Genomic DNA, 16,546 nt, shown 5'->3' with positions numbered 1-16,546 from the left:
AACCACTGATCTAAAGATTGAAAAAGCTAAAATTCTCATTTTTCCAGCCTCCCTTGCAGCTAGAAATGACCATGTGACACAGTCCTGGCCAATGAAATCTGAGAGGAGATCTACTGGAACCTCCTTCCATTTTCTGCCCTTATTGATCTTGAATCAGCCTGAACAACAGCAGCCATTTGGCAACCATGAGATGACAAACATAGAAAAAAGGCTTTGAGAATCACAGAGATACTGGTGCCTAGATTTTTTATTGTATATATTTAAGGTGTAAAACCTGATGTTTTTCTACACATACACATTGTTGAATGATTACTCAAGTGAATAAACACGTTCATCACCTTCTTTTCATTTTTTGTGTGGTAAAAGCACCTAAAATCTATTCTCTTAGCGCATTTTCAGTATACATATATTTTTAACTATCATCCTCATGCTATACATTAGAACTCCAGACTTATTCATCCCACAACACTGCAAGTTTGTATCTTTGGACATACTTCTCATTTCCTCCTCCATGCCCGGATAACTACTATTCTACTCTCTGTTTCTATGTATTCAACTTTTTTTTTAGGTTTTATGTGTAAGTGAGATCATACAGCATTTTTATTTCTGTCTCTGACTGGGTATATATCCAAAGAAAATGAAATCAGCATCTATAGAGATATCTGCACTCCCATACTTATTGTAGCCCTATTCATAATAGTCAAGATATAAAAACAACCAAAGCGTCCATCAATGGATGAATAGATTTTAAAAACTGTGGTGTATTTACAAAATGAAATATTATTCAGCCTTAACAAAGAAGGAGATACTGCCACTTGTGACAACATGGACAAAGCTGGAATATATATACTGAGTAAAATAAGCCAAACAGAGAAAGGAAAAGACAGGCCTCTACGTGGTGTTTGTGCTAATGAGCCAATGCTAGCAACCACCTACCTCCAGACTTCTTATTATGTGGGTAAGATAACGTCTATGTATTTAGGCCACCAAGTTGAGGTTTTCATTTTTTGCAGTTGAAAACAATCCTGACTCTTAAACCACACAAACTTATTTGGATTTTATCCCAGAGATAATGAGAATCTACTGAGGGATGCTAAAAAATAAAAAGAATTGCATCATCACATCTGCATTTTGGAAACATCATTTTGCTACAAAATACAGACTGTGAAACAAGATTGTAGAGGCAAGACCATGGCAAATACCATTATGATAAGGCAGACAAAACCATGATGGCGCTTGGAGCCAGTCAATCAACGATGGTGGGACTAAAGTGGATGCCATACATTTTAACAGGCAAAATGAATTGACCAAAACAAGTTGGATATGGGCAGTGAAGAAGATGCATCAAAGGTTAAAAATCCTATTTCTAGATTAGGTGATGCCCTAGATAGGTACATAAAAGAAATAGCATATTTAAAGAGAAGGACAATACTCTATTCTAGGCTGGAGTGAATTTGAAATGCTTATAGCACAACCAAATAGCTATTTTCAGGACACTTAGATAAGAAGCTCAGGAAGTTAGAAAAGACAGAGGCATGATAATTGTCTAATATATGTATGGTATAATTCAAAATTTAATATTTTAATAAAATAACATTACTTATTATGAATATCAATGAATTGTTAATAAAAATACAGCTAAGCAAAATAAAATTAAAAATACATATACCTGTACCCACACAATTCTGGCACCTCGTTATAATTTGTGGTAAAATGTGGTTACCTATACATATGAATATACATACATAAATGGGATTATAATGTATATGATGTGTGGTAACAGGCTTCATTTACCTAGTAGCATATCATAAACATCTTTCTACTTCAATTAACACTTACAAATTTTCCCTAATATTTTTACTACATGTATTGTAAATAATTCTGAGATGAATCATCCTCATAGTAAAATTTCTGTCTATATCCCTAATTATTTCCTTAGGAGACACTTCCAGAAGTGGGATTTCTGGCTAGCGTATGTGTTTTTAAGGGCTTTGATGGATATTGCCAAATTATTTTTTAGAGAGGTTGTAGCAAATTCACAATCCCATCAGCACAATGTGCAAGTACTCATCTCCCCAGACTTTCTCCAAGACTAAAATGATATACTTAATCAGTCAAGTCTTTGAGAAATGTATAAAATAAAAATGCTAATCTCATTGCAATTTCCATTTTGTATTTTTCTGCCAGAATTTGAGCTGTTCATGTTTTATTGACAATTTGTATCTCTTCTTTTGCAAACTGTTGATTCTTGTTTTTTGGCCACTTTCCTTTTGGGACACTTTTATTGATTTGTAAGAGCTCTTCATTTGTTATAAACTTTAACTCTTCTTCATTAATGTTTCATTTTCCCCTAGTTTGACACTTGTCATTTACTTGTAGGGCCCATTGTAGTAAGCAGATATTTACAATTATTGGAATGGCCAAGGTTTGAAATGTTTGTTGGGAAGAATGGGCACAAGATGTGTCCAGAAATAAATAGGGAGATTAAAGTATGATGTGAAAAGCTCAGCTGAGATTGGAGACTATGAATTTCTAGTGGCTTCAAATGGCAAATTGTACTGGTGTTTGATAACTTGTGCGGAGTGAGAAAGGGTCACTTTTCCTAAGTCATCTAATATGAACTCTGCCTAGATTGGAACTTGAAAGTAAAACCAGCCCTTGCCTGAAGAGAAATCCAATCAGAACCTCAGTCCCTTTCTTTCAATGTAATATCCAGAGACCATCAGGCAAAACAAAAACAAAATATCAAATATTTTCAAACTCACTTAACCAGCAGAGGAGCAGTTTGGTCATTCAAACCACTGAACATTTTCATGTAATTTTAAATGGCTCCTTTTATGTAAACAGTATCTGTTTTCAAGAAATGATCTTGAGGAGAAAGTTAGCCGTCTTCCTAAAGAGTACAACTTTGAACCAAAAAAGGGGTGAATATCAGACTCTCCCAACTCACATGCCTTCTTCTGTCTCCAACTCTCCCACAAGGTTACCAAACACCCTAGACACTCACCTAACAAAGAACACACACACACACACACACACACACACACACAGATACACAGAGAAAGTGAGCAGGATTCACTCAGTTGGGGTTTCACCTACTGGTTTACTCAGAAGCTACATAAAGGAATATGGAAGTTATGTGGATTAGCAAATGTGTTGCTGAAATAAGGCACCACGTGGATAGGAGAGGAGGCAACAGATGTACTGGGAGAAAATAGGAGGGGCTGGGGCCCTGTGGGGTTGAAGATCTAGTAGAGCAGAATGAGGACATGAGACAGCTACAAGATTAGGACATTTTCCACAATTTTCTTCCATCATACTTTTCATCATTGCTTCTAATTCAATTATTTGATTTTCTTCACTAAAAACAATGGTTATTTGTATCTTGAATATTCACCTACATATTTTAAATTTTGTTTATTAATTTCACTTATAATCAGGGAATGTTCCCCATTTCAGAATTGATTTTCAGTCATTGAGTCTACACACTGGATCCAAATTTTATTTTAGCCACACTGCTTTTCCGTTTCCTTGCGTTTTCTTTTTATCTCAGCCTATACTTACTTAAAGAAGCATTGTCTTCCTGCATCCCAAGTAGTATTTAATTCAAGAGTATGGGGCAGGAAGGAGGAAGTTTGGAGGGGAGAGAAAAACAGGGCCATGTACTTTTCAGCCTTGACAAGATCACAAGACTCATTGGTAAACACAGGACTATTCAATGAGTTACCACTTTCAATGGTCATAATTCAGGGTCATGTCGACTGAAATGGAAAATTGCCAGGTACCTCCTGTGCTGAGCAGAGGTCCAAAGTGCAGTGCTCTGTTCGCTCTCACGCGAGACATATTTTTGCAACAGCTGATTCACAGGTATCCTTTGGGTCTTCGGAAACTACAGACACTCTCTGCGAGCCCCAATTCATTTAGGGGATAGCTTCACTATAGAGCTAAGGAAATTATCCTTAAATTGCTTGTGAAAATGATGCCTGAATTTCAAAGCTCTTTTCCGCCCTTGTGTCCTTTTTCTCCAATGTTGCCTTGAAGCAAGAGCAAAGATGAGATTCCTCTAATGGGTGAGTGCCTAGAGAAGGGGGCCCTGGACTTCCTCAAGGGGAAAGAGGAGCTGACTGGTGACCTAGGCCTTCACTGATCCAAGAAGGCAGAGCCCTGGACCTGAGGCACAAGCAGACTACATGCTGCAGCTCGCCCAGCACAAGGCCCTGAGCAGTCCTTTTTTTTTTGAAATCAGGTTGCGCGTCATCCAAGATCCTCTCACAAAGAGAAGCCATGAACTTCCTTGGCTTATGGAACTCTCCACTTGGCTCAGATTTGCCACTGTAAATCATAATGTCAGGTTTGCATTTCAACTCTTAGACCACCATGTGTCAACCCTGGCTAGAGAATTAGAAAGTAAAACCAGTCCTTGCCCAAAGGAAATCTAATTGAAACCCTAGTCCCTTCCTTTTTATACAATATATCCAGAGACATCGGGCAAAACAAAACAAAACAAAAACAAAAACAAAGTATCAAGAAATTAAAAACTCATTCAAGCAGCAGAGGAACAGTTTAGTCATTCAAACCAGTGAGCATTTTCATGTATTTTAAAATGACTCCTTTTATATGAACAACATCTGTTTTCAAGAAATGATCTTGAGGAGAAAATCAACCATCTTACTAGAGTACAACTTTGAACCAACGAAGGGACAAATATCAGACTCTTCCATACTCCAGATGCCTTCTGTCTTCATCTCTTCTACAGCTTCATCAAATACCTCAGAAAGGCCCCAAACACAGAACATAAAAACACATATTCTCTCTCCCACAAACACAGTCTCATACAGAGGCAGCCTGTGTGCGGTTAACTGCATAGAATAATCAGGCTGAGGTCCTCCATCAGCCCCCGCCTTGGTCAGAGTTAATGCATAGTGACAGAAGTCAACAGTAGCCCCGGGCCACTTCAATCACTCACTTGAGCAGCTAAACATTTTCTGCAAGACAAAGCTCTGTTAGAACCCTTCATTTTTCAAATTAGAGAATGACAAGCTTAATTCCCAACCAGGAGACCTTTCATCTCAAAAACTCAGCATAGCCGAGCAGTAGCTATGATTATGTAGTGTGTCTTTCCTGAGAATAAGGCCAGAGATGGCCAACCAGGAGACAACCTTGGACCCAGTCCCAGACCTCAGTCCTGGCCCAGCGGAGACCAGGAACCTACCTGAGACAAAGGAATAGGCTGCTAGGATGTTGCTGAGCAAAGCCATCTCCACGTGCTCCGGGTTGTGGCTGAGCAGCAGCCTCATGGGACATCCAGAGGGGACCTCCTGGAGGTGCTTGGCTGAATCAACGTGGCCACTCTCCTTCTTCTCTTCTGTTTGGGAACACAAAGTGAGTGATAAGGCACATTCTGCTGTCCTGAGGCCGTGTTCCAGGTAGCCTGGGCTCCTAAAGACATATTTTTGCAACAGCTGATTTGCAGGTGTCCTTTGGGGCTTTGGAAACTACAGACCCTCTCTGGCCAGCCCCACTTTATTTGCGGGATAGCTTCACTATAGATCTACGGAAATTATCCTTCAATTGCTTGTGAAAACTATGCTCGCGAAAACTAGCCAGGATCCTAAAGAAAGACCAGCAAGCTCTCCAAGCCAGGGGTGTCACAAAGATTTGGGGTCTTGTGCTCTTTGTTCAAGTGAGCTTCCTGGCTTTCAAGGAAGTAGAAACTCCTTACATCCCTGATTTTCCTGATCTTTCTCCTTTCTCTTCCCCGTATCTTCCTAATTCCCACTAAAATCCCCCCTTACCTCTTCCAGAACTCTTTATTTCATTCTCCCTGGTTCACCTTTGAGGCACAGCCCATCAGGTTCAAATCGTCATTACAGTAATCACTGCATTTTAATTACAAGCCACAGCCCTCTCCTCTCCTGCTGTGCTTTCCCGGGAGCCTGCAGTGATGACACTTGTGCACCTTGATCAGTTTGCCTCATCCCTCAGGTCACTAAATGTGTGCCTTTGGCAGTGGTTCAGAGCTGGCTATTCCAGAACTGCCAAAGCGGTTCCCATTCTAAAATACCTACAGGAATTTGGGAGCGGGAGCTGCTCCCTGCCTCTAGCTCCATGACTCCACCTGTGACTGTGATGGGCGAGTAGAACACACACATGGCCCAGACTGCCCATCCATAGAACCATCCCTCCAGAGATCAGAACGGGGACTTGGAATCTCAGTGCTCAGCCTCTGGCTGGAGGAGCACATCCACTCCCCAGCTGCTGCAGCTCAAGCCTGGCATTAGCATTATCCAGTTACTCAGCAAAGGCTTTACAGAGAGATCCTGAGCATGAAGTGGGAGAGAGGTGGAAAATACCCAATGGCTCATTCGACATTGCTATGAACTGAAGGCAGGGAATTGAGTCACAGAGTGTAGAGGGGTGTCAGGCTTGGGGAATGAACCTGGGTTCTCAGTGGGTCACAGATGTAACATGGGCCACAATTAGAAGGCCTGGAGAGTGGCAGTTCTACGAGGTAAATAGAATGGGCTACAACAGAACATTCTCAGGCTGGTAGATTTCAACAGGCCTCAGGAAAAACCAAAACAAGAAAACACCAACCAACTCACAGATACAAAGAAAAAACCACAAAGTCCTTGGAGCAGCCAGAGGCTCTGAGAGTGACAGCACAAGGAGTGGGAGCTCCAGGGGCTTTGAAAAGAGACTGGCTGCTGTTAAGGGACCCCTGAGCCTGAGCCTCTGAGCCAGAACAGAGTGCCTCTTTCAAGTCATTTGTGTTCCTAAAAGGTGACAACTGGATGACACAGGTGAATGGTGAGTTCAGAGGCTGTTCTCCAGATTTAAGGACTTCAAGACCCAGGAAAAGAGTGAAGCTACTGGAACATGTCTGAGTGTGTAGTGAGCCATGTCTATTTCAAATCCATTCCCTCCTTCCTGTCTCCACTAATGCTACCAGGGTGCAAGTCTTATCATTTTATTTCTGGGAGTTTTGCAACAGTCTGCTATCTGGTCTTTCTGCTGTTAACTCCTTCCTGCTCAGTATAGCACACCCATGCTTATTAACAGGGTCATTTTTCCATAGTACAAATAGGATCACATCACTCCACCACCCAACTCTAATGAATTTCCATTGACCTTCTTAACACAATACACATCCACTTTCACAATATCTGACCCCTTCCTTACCTCCTAATGTGTCTCCTATCCAAACTGACAGTCACACACATATATACACACAGATAATAAGAAAGCTTAGAGCTTCAACAATACTAGATTACTTTTAGTTTCCCCAAGTAGAGCAAGCCCTTTCCTCTCTTCATGCTTTTGGTCACAGTCTTCCTTTTGCCTAAATGCCCCCCTTCTCTTCATCTGTGTGGCAAATGTTTCCTATAAGAAATAATTCAGAAGTTTTATGGCAGTCCCAAAATCTCAATGACGTTTTCTGCAGAAATAAAAAAATCCATACTGAAATTCATACGGAATCTCAGGGGACCCCAAATAGTCAAAACAATCTTGAAAATTAACAAAGTTAGACATCTCACCCTTCCTGATTTCAAAACCTATTATAAATCTACAGTAATCAAAACAGCATAGGCCTAGCATATAAAAACAGACATGTAGCATAATGGAATAGAATAGAACATCCAAAAATAAACCCTTACATATATGTTCAAATTATTTTTGCAAGCATGCCAAGACCATTCAATGGGAAAAGACTGCCTTTTCAGCAAACAGTGTTGGAAAAACTGGATGTCCACATGCAAAAGGATGAAGCTGGACCCTTACCTTATACTATATAAAAAATTAACTCAAAATGTATCAAAGACCTAAATGTAACAGCTAAAAATTTTAGAAAAAATTTTTAGAAGACTGTTAGAAGAAAATATGGGGTAAAGATTCATGACATTGGGGTTGACAATGATTTCTTGGATGTGACAACAAAAGCACAGGCAACAAAAGCAAAAAAAGAAATGAACTCTATTAAAATTAAAAACTTCTGTGCATCACAGGGTACAACAGAGTGAAAAGGCAACCCACACAATGGGAGAAAATATTTGCAAATAATATATCTGATAAAGGGTTAATATCCAGACTGCTACCTATCCTAATTCCTAATATCAGGACTCCTACAACTCAACAACTAAAAACAAAGAGCTCAATTTAAAAATGGGCAACAGACTTGAAGCAATATTTCTCCAAAGATACACAAGTAGTCAATAGGCACATGAAAAGATGCTCCACCTAACCAAGCATTAATGAAATCAAAATCAAAACCACAGTGAAATATCATCTCATACCCATTAGGATGACTACTATCAAAAATCAGAAAATAAGTATTGGAACTTGTACACTGTTGATGGGAAGGTAAAATTGTGCAGCCACTGTGGAAAATAGGACGACTATTCCTTAAAAAGTGTTTAAATAGAATTATCCTATGACCCAGCAATTCCACCTCTGGATATATACTCAAAGGATTTTAAAGCAGAGACTTGAACAGAATTTGTACACCAATGTTCAGAGCTGCATTATTCACAACAGCCAAAAGGTGGAAGTAACCCAAATGTCCATCCACAGATGGATGAATAAATAAAATGTTGTGCACACATACAATACAATATTACTCACAGCCTTAAAAAGGAAGGCATAAACATGGATGAAACTTGAGGACATTAGGCTAAGTGAAATAAGCCAGTCAAAAAGGACAGATATTATATGATTCCACATGTATGAAGCACCAACAGTGGTCATATTCATAGAGACAGAAAGTAGAGTAGCGGTTGTCAGGAGCAGAGACAGGGAAAAGATAATTATTGAACAGGATACAGGGTACAAAGTTTCTGTTTTGCAAGATGAAAAGAGTTCTGGGGAAGGATGACAGTGATGGTTGCACAGTAATGTAAATATACTTAATGCCACTGAACTATACCCTTAACAGTAATTTAAGATAATGAATTTTGTCATATGTATTTTACCACAATTTAAAAATTGTGTTGGTGAGGTAAAACAGTGAATTTTGAAGGTTACTTTATTTAAAGAATCTTGCAATCAAATTTTGGTTTTAAGTTAACAAGAATGATGGCAGAGTTACCTTTTAGTGGTATTAAATTTGAAGTCAATAAAATTCTAATTCATATCACAATATGAATATGGCTTAATTTTAAGTAAGAGATGTTATTGCACTTATTTTTTAAAATCGGATTGTAAATAAGTGTAATCTATCATATTTATAGATTAACAGGAAAAAGATCATATGAATAGATGGAAAAATGCATTTGTGTAAAATTTAATAAAAATTCATGATTTAAGCAAAGGAAAGACCCCCATGAATCTTCCAAATGCCTTTCTTTGCCTATAAGAGTGTCTAGATATTCTTCTAATATTGTGACTATGATATTGCAATTGGAACTGAGTGTCCCCTGGTATGTCACCCCCATACAGGTGACTGTGTCATTACATAGTGTTCAGGGGGTGATAATCTCATTGTCCCTTTAGCTACCTGGGGAGAGGTGTGCTGTCAAGAGCAGAGAAGTTTCTGGTAAGAACAGTTCATCTCTGACGATGTTGGCATCAGCCAGTAGAGGTTCTAAAACTTGCTTGGCCCCAGTTGGCTTCTCAGACTCTGAAAGAAAAAAGCAGCAACACAAAAACCGTCACATACCCAGGAGATCACATCATACCTTAGACCTGGTGTGTGAACCCAGCAGAGAAGCTTTGGTGGCTAGGGTCTGGATCCTTGGAAGGATGAATAGCATCCCCAGAGAGGAGAAAGCCCACTGACAGAGGTTAATCTGGAATTTGAACTAGACAGCCAGATAAACCAATCTCCCAAGGTCATAGCAGAAAGGATGCAAGAGGTAAAAGATCAAAGAAACATGCTTCCTCTCCACTCCTGTCAGCCAAAATTCACAAAACAGCTAGTGTGGGATGTGCTAATCTGGCCTCTCACCAGTGAAGGCTAGCCTCTCTGGAACAGGAAGGGAGGGAATTCTGTTCCCTTCTAGCAATGCCCAGATGGACCATGAAATGAAGTCTCACACAGCTCTGTAGGCACTAGAATCCTGGAAATGCTGATATGTAGATTCCTACGCCCTGTGCCTTCCATGCTGAAGTGTCAAGGCCTCTACTCAGCCCAGGTAGGAAATCTCCTCTCTGTGTCCAGCTACCCTTAGAAGCTTTCAGGAAGAATGAAATCATTCATGGAGCTCTGAGCACTGAGCTGTCCCCACTTCACGTGTGCACACTCATTCATTCATTATCATCGCACCCTGCCAACTACTGCAGCTTCCGACTTCTGCTTATTGATGACTTTATAGGGACACATCTCAGCTGCTTCTTCCCCAAAAAGGATTGGTGGCACCATCCTATGTTAATTTTACAGGTCAAGAAAATAGGGGCGAGAAAGAAAAGAAAACTGGAAGCATGGGATCGGTAACTGTTTACAGATTCATGTACCAAAGTGCAGAAGTAGGTCTTTGAAGCCCATTGACCTTCCACTCTACACTTGTGAAAACCATCAGGCACTGACCCTAGGACAGTCACATGTTGTCTGAAGAGCAAAAGCTCAAATGGAAAAACAGTCCTCATATCACCAGCTGCGGAGAGGATACACATGGCCCCAGAGAAATAACTGAGCTGAGAGAAACCCCCATTTTCTTTGTAGGGCAGATAAGCACCTGGGGATGATACATCTAACATGCCAGCCTGCCAGCCATTTGGTTTCCATTGCCCCATCAATCTTTCCCTCCCAACCATCACAAGGAATCATTTCCAGAGACATATCCTGGACCTTGTCATCACCTGGAAAGGTTTTACCTCTGAATACTGGGCTGTGAACTCCTTAAGGGCAGGGACCATGCCTTAATTCTTATCTTTGTTCTCAGAGTTTCCTACAATAAGTTCACAGAGCTAGTGCTCAGGGACTGTTTGCTGCTTAAATGGCTCACACTGAGAAATCTCACTCTCCAATCAGAACCTCTATCCTACCTCTCTGATGTGGTTTGGCTGTGTCCTCACTGAAATCTCATCTTGAAATATAGTTCCCACAATCCCCAAGTGTTGTAGGAGGGACCCAGTCGGGGGGGGGGGGTAATTGAATCATGGGGCAGTTACCCCCATGCTTTTTTTCTCCTAGTAGTGAGTGAGTTCTCACGAGATCTGTTGGTTTTATAAGGGGTGTTTCCCCCTTTTGCTCAGTACTTCTCCATGATTGTAAGTTTCCTAAGGCCTCCCCATCCACACAAAACTGTGAGTCGATTAAACCTCTTTCCTTTATAAATTACCCAGTCACGGGTATATCTTTATTAGCAGTGTGAGAATACTGCTATGCACTCTCCATACCTGAATCAAAGTAAACGTGCTCCCCAAGCTCTCTGAGGCTTCTATCTTGTCATTCCTTCCCTGCTCACTCAGTTTATCACTCTCATCTTAGATTCATCTTTTCTCTGCACAGCCTGGCTACTACAACTACACTACATGCCACTCTCACCAGAACCCTTCTGCTGCCCTCAACCTCAGGCCTAACTTCCAAAGCACTCCAACCCTCACCTGCCTTCTCTCCTCCCTACAGGCTAGTGCTTCTGAAAAAGTATAATCATTCATATTTGCAGCATTGCAAATGCTGAATTTACAAAATCAATTGAGGCCCCCAGTGCTGCGAGGAAAGCCAGAATGTATGTCCCTGACATCTTACTTTCTCACTTTCTCATTCTTCAATCTTCTCATTCAATCTTCTCAGCTTTCCAGAGAAATAGAGGGCACCCTACATGAACTCTAACTTTCCTCCCTTCCATCTCATTCTGACCTTCCTTCCTTCTGTCTCTAAGGAGTTTTCACCTGTGCTTTCAAATTATTTCCTCCTTCTTCCTACAGGACATGGTTCCATTAATGAATGATTCTTCTTTGACTTTCCCTTTTCTGGCTGATCTCCATCTCTCTATATAAATGGGTAGGCAGATAGATGGATTGATAGATAGACAGGTAGATAAATAGATAAGATGTATATAGAGTGATTACATATATTTGTATAATTCTCTTTCTCAAAATTTTAGTCTTTCACTTTCTCTTCACCTTCTTGCCCCATATATAAATACATATATATAAACACACATACATATATACATTCTATACTTATATACATACATATATAAATATACAATGTGTATATGTATGTATGCATGCATGTATATATGTATGTGTATATGAATATCTATTGTTTTTTCTCAAATACTTGCTCATTCTTTCCCAATCACTCTGTCAATCTATCTTTTGATCTACTGCCCTTATCTCTTTTTATCTACTATAAACTTAAGTAATTTCCCCCACCTTTAAACAATCTTCCCTTTGCTCAGCCTCTGCTGTAGTTTCTTATCACCCATTCTACTTCCCTTCACAGACATACATCTTCATAGGAGGTTATATTTCCTCTTTCCATTTCTTCCATCAGTCCATCCTTGGCCTAAAATATCTGGCTTCATATCCAGCCTATCTACCAAAGCATTGTTGGTAAGGTGGCCACAGTGAAACAATCAAGTCTGTGCTTCTAATGATTGCTCCAGCATGGAGACTATGAGCTCCTGGATGTCGAGGGGGCTCTTGTGTCCCATCCTTCTGCATTTGTGGTAGCTAACACAATTCCCGGCACATAAATGCATTAAAACAAATTTCTGTCTCAGTGATGGGAGTCAAGGTGTGTGGGGCTAAGATTGTCAGACATGGGCCTTAAAGCAGAATGAACAATGTCCTCAATGACACTGATATAACTCCTGAGACCTCAAGAAAAATCTTTGTCTTTATTTGAACCTAAGAGAACTAGGGTTAAGAAATGATATGGTCCTCGACAAGACTCACTTGGTGGTGGCCACAGACCACAGGAATACCAATGCTGTTACAGCAGGGCTCTAACACAGAGCCCGAGGCCTTCACTTAGCACTATGCAGAGGTCAGTACCGAGGGTGGTTCACAAAAAGTTTCTAACTTTAACACACTGTGATGCTGTTAACCTGGAGGCTGCCTACCTTCCTATCCCAAGGCAGAGCTTGCTTGTCTTAAATCAATAAATATTTATTAAGCCCCACTAGAACCATTTATTTAGCAAGCAATCTGCAGCTATTAAGGAACTGAGAATTCTCTGAAGGTCCACATGTTACTCACCTCCATGCCCAGTGATTGACTCACAGGGCTTCCTTTGAATGACTAAGTCCAGAAATGAGCAAATGTGGTCAGCAATCTACCTACCTACACTACAAACAGAATCAAGTATAAATGCAATGTAAATTAAGTGGACAGTTGGAAAAAGAATAATTAATTTCAATAATAAGGTAGCAATGCAGAGGACCCATAAAGACTTCATAGAGAGGTAACATTCAAATTGAATGTTGAGCTACTGCATATTAATTTAACTACTGAGTATTAATTTAATAATGAATTATACTAATAGCTCACATTTATTGAGACCTTTCTCTTCAACCCGACAATTTGCAAAGTGCTATTTAATTTAAGTTTCATAACAGTCCCATGAGGTAGATGCTATTATCCTCATTTTTCAGATGGGAAAACTGAGCTATGGAGAGGTAAAGTTGCCCAAGATCACCTAGCTAGAAAATGATGAAGTTCAAATTTAAACAGTCCAACTCCAGTGCTCTTAACTTTGTTAGAGTAAAGAAAAGCACTGGAGACAGAGGGAAGAGCAGGAGCTAAAGTACATGGCGCATCTTTAGCATGGGAGCAAAGGGATAGGCAGAGAAACTGAACAGAAGTCAAAGCTGCAAAGGCAAAGTTGGAATTGCATTTTGGTAGATCTGCAGTGCCTTGCAGAAGTTGAGCTTTATTTTATGGACAGTAAATAATATTAACAGGAGAATGACATGGTCAGTTCTGCTTTGTAGGAAGAAAACACTGGCAGAAGTGTGGAGGATGTGTTGGAGAAGCCAGAGATGGTCTGAAAGACTTATTGGGGGTCTAACTCAGTAGCCCAGGTAAAGGATGATGCACACCAAAAACCAAGGAGATAAAGTAGCTGAAGAAACCAGCAACCCAGAAACCCAACACAACTGGTGCACAAAAAACAGACTCCCAAAACATGCCTGTTCTCTCTAGCCAGAGGACCAGGAAAGGAGTGTTCTAGCACGACAGAAAACTCTTGGACAATAGCCACTCTACTTCAGCCAAACATCATTTTAAAAAACAAAAAACCCATGGCCTCATCCACACCCACACCCATACCAGCAAAGCCTGAGTAGATAGCCTAGACTTTCACCCTTAACACTATAGCAAGAAACTCCAACACCCTTGCCAGAGTGATGTCAGAGAAGACCCAAGGGGAGAGATGAGACTTTCATCTGAGATAGCTGGTGAGCTACCTTCCCTGGCAATATCAGTAAGGACTACATGGGAAGCCTGGACATCTGCCCCCTCCTAGAAATAACTAGATAATCCTCCCCTTCTCCACTGGGGTATCTGAGGCAGCCTAGTCAGGACTCTTATCACTACCAGTGGTTATAAGCCCCACATCAATGGAGACCACATGGGATCCAGAACTCCCATCCCCATCCAGCAGTAATGAGGAGCCCATCAATTGATGCGAACACTAAGATGATAAGGGTAATAGAATTATCTGGTAAAGATTTTTAAACACCATGATTTTAAAAATACTTCAACAAGCAATTATGCACATGCTTAAAACAAATAAAGAAATTAAAAGCCTCAGCAAAGAAATAAAAAGTCTCTGCAAATAAAGAGAAGATATAAAGAAACAGAATTTTACAATTAAAAAAACACAATAATGAGCAGCATTTGGAGACTCACATTGTGAACTTTTGCTCCAAGAACCACCACAGGAACATACCAGGGAAACTGAAAGAATTCACAGACCCTTTGAAAGGAGTGGCTTGCTACTGCAAACTCCAAGAAACAGCCAAAAAAACAGCCAGTGCCCAAAGTGTAAGAGGAGGAAAGTCTGCCTCTGAACATACATCCTCACTGGGGAACCTGGAACTCTAGATCATGGAAGAAGGATTTAACTGTACCTAGAGCTGAAATGAATTTAGATAGCTGAGCAAAATACAAAAGTAGAAGAAGCCATGGGAAGTGCCCTGTAGGCACTCCTGGTCCCCAGGGAAGCCCAGCGAAGCCATTTCTGACTTTACCTCACAGGGTTCCTTGGGGAGGGCAGCCAGTGGAACTGGGGAAGGGCCACAGGAAGAAGGAGACTTCCGGCTGAACTGTATAATAATTTTGATCAAGTATGAATTTTCCTAGGCAGAATCTGAGGGGTGGGGGCGAATAGGAAGTGCAGAAGTATGAGCATTCAGCCCAGGGCCTTGCTGGCTGTGTGGGAGCTGGGTAAGGTCTGTCACTGTGGTAGGCTAGCAGCCATGGAACTGGGGGAGCCTGAATACTGAAGCTGCTGCCGGCTGAACACAGTATAATAATTTTGATCAAGTATGAATTTTTCCTGTAAGGCAGAATCTGTTGGTTGTTGGGGGACTAGGAAGTGCAGATATGAGCACAGAAGCTGCTGCAGTCAGGGAGGGGTGAGGCCTGAACACTCTGCTTGCTTTCTCAGCAGGGAGGCTTGCAGCCTGGGGCAAGATCTCAGCCCTGTGCACCAGAGGCCTGTAAACAAATTCAGCTCTGTTGGTTGTTGGCAGGACTAAGACTGGCCTTGCTGGCTGTGTGGGAGCTGGGTAAGGTCTGTCACTGTGAGCTTTCCCCCACTTCCCTGGCAATCTGTACGAAGCACCGGAAGCAGCCATAATCCTCCTTGGAACACAACTCCATTGGCCTGAGAACCACTGCCCCGTCCCCGCAAGAGGTCTCTGCAGGCACCACCCAAGAAGAGTCTGAGCTCAGGCACACCTAGCCCTACTCCCACGTGATGGTCTTTTTCTACCCACCTTGGTAGCTGAAGACAAAAGACATAAACTTGCAGGAGCTCTATAGCCCCCCCACCCCCGCCAGTGCCTGAGAAACCTGAATAGTTATCCCACTGACCTTAGGGCAAGCTTGCATTCCCCCATATTACCACAGCTGATGCTCTCTTGAAAGCGTCACCTCCTGGCTGGAGGACAACCAACTCAAGCCATTACAGCAACACATTACCGAACCACCCTGCTCCAAGAAAGGAGAAAACAACAGCTAATTTCACTATCCATAATATCCTGGCTAACCAGAGGTCTTGAATCTGTCTATGTGACAACTTTGTTATAAGCATAACCAGTATTTAAGAAAACCAATGCACTAAACAAAACAATAACCAAGGACTCTCGCAGAATCCACTTCATTCTCCTGCTACCTCCACCAGAACAGGTGCTGGTATCCATGGCTGACAGACCTGAAGATAGATCACATCACAGAACTCTTTGCAGACACTTCCCAGTACCAGCCTGGAGCCCGGCAGCTCAGCAAACCCTAACCCTAGTCCTAACCTTAAATATATATGCACCTAACACTGGAGATCTCAAATTTATAAAACAATTACCACTTGACCTAAGAAATGAGATAGACAGCAACATAATAATAGTGGGGAACTTCAATACCCCACTGACAGCAC

The 16,546-nt window shown here is 41.2% G+C and overlaps 1 protein-coding gene across 5 annotated transcripts in view; it reads right to left on the bottom strand.

The window, feature by feature from the left end:
• The window catches only part of EVA1A (eva-1 homolog A, regulator of programmed cell death), a 68,661-nt gene that overhangs the window by 19,567 nt on the left and 32,548 nt on the right, over positions 1-16,546 (bottom strand). For 3 of the 5 annotated variants that reach the window (XM_050754321.1, XM_050754324.1, XM_050754325.1), the window contains exons 2-3: positions 9,494-9,616; positions 5,213-5,365 (exon numbers count right to left, since the gene is read on the bottom strand). In XM_050754321.1, the coding sequence (XP_050610278.1) occupies positions 5,213-5,365; positions 9,494-9,616 (276 nt within the window). Of the gene's footprint in view, positions 1-5,212; positions 5,366-5,795; positions 9,084-9,493; positions 9,617-16,546 lie in introns of those variants that run through there. The other 2 variants (XM_050754323.1, XM_050754326.1) reach the window with 2 other exon arrangements.

Source organism: Macaca thibetana, chromosome 13 (assembly GCF_024542745.1).
Source record: "Macaca thibetana thibetana isolate TM-01 chromosome 13, ASM2454274v1, whole genome shotgun sequence".
Classification (NCBI taxonomy): Eukaryota; Metazoa; Chordata; class Mammalia; order Primates; family Cercopithecidae; genus Macaca; species Macaca thibetana.
Note: the sequence above shows the minus strand (reverse complement) of the source record. Positions and strands in the feature narration are given on the sequence as shown.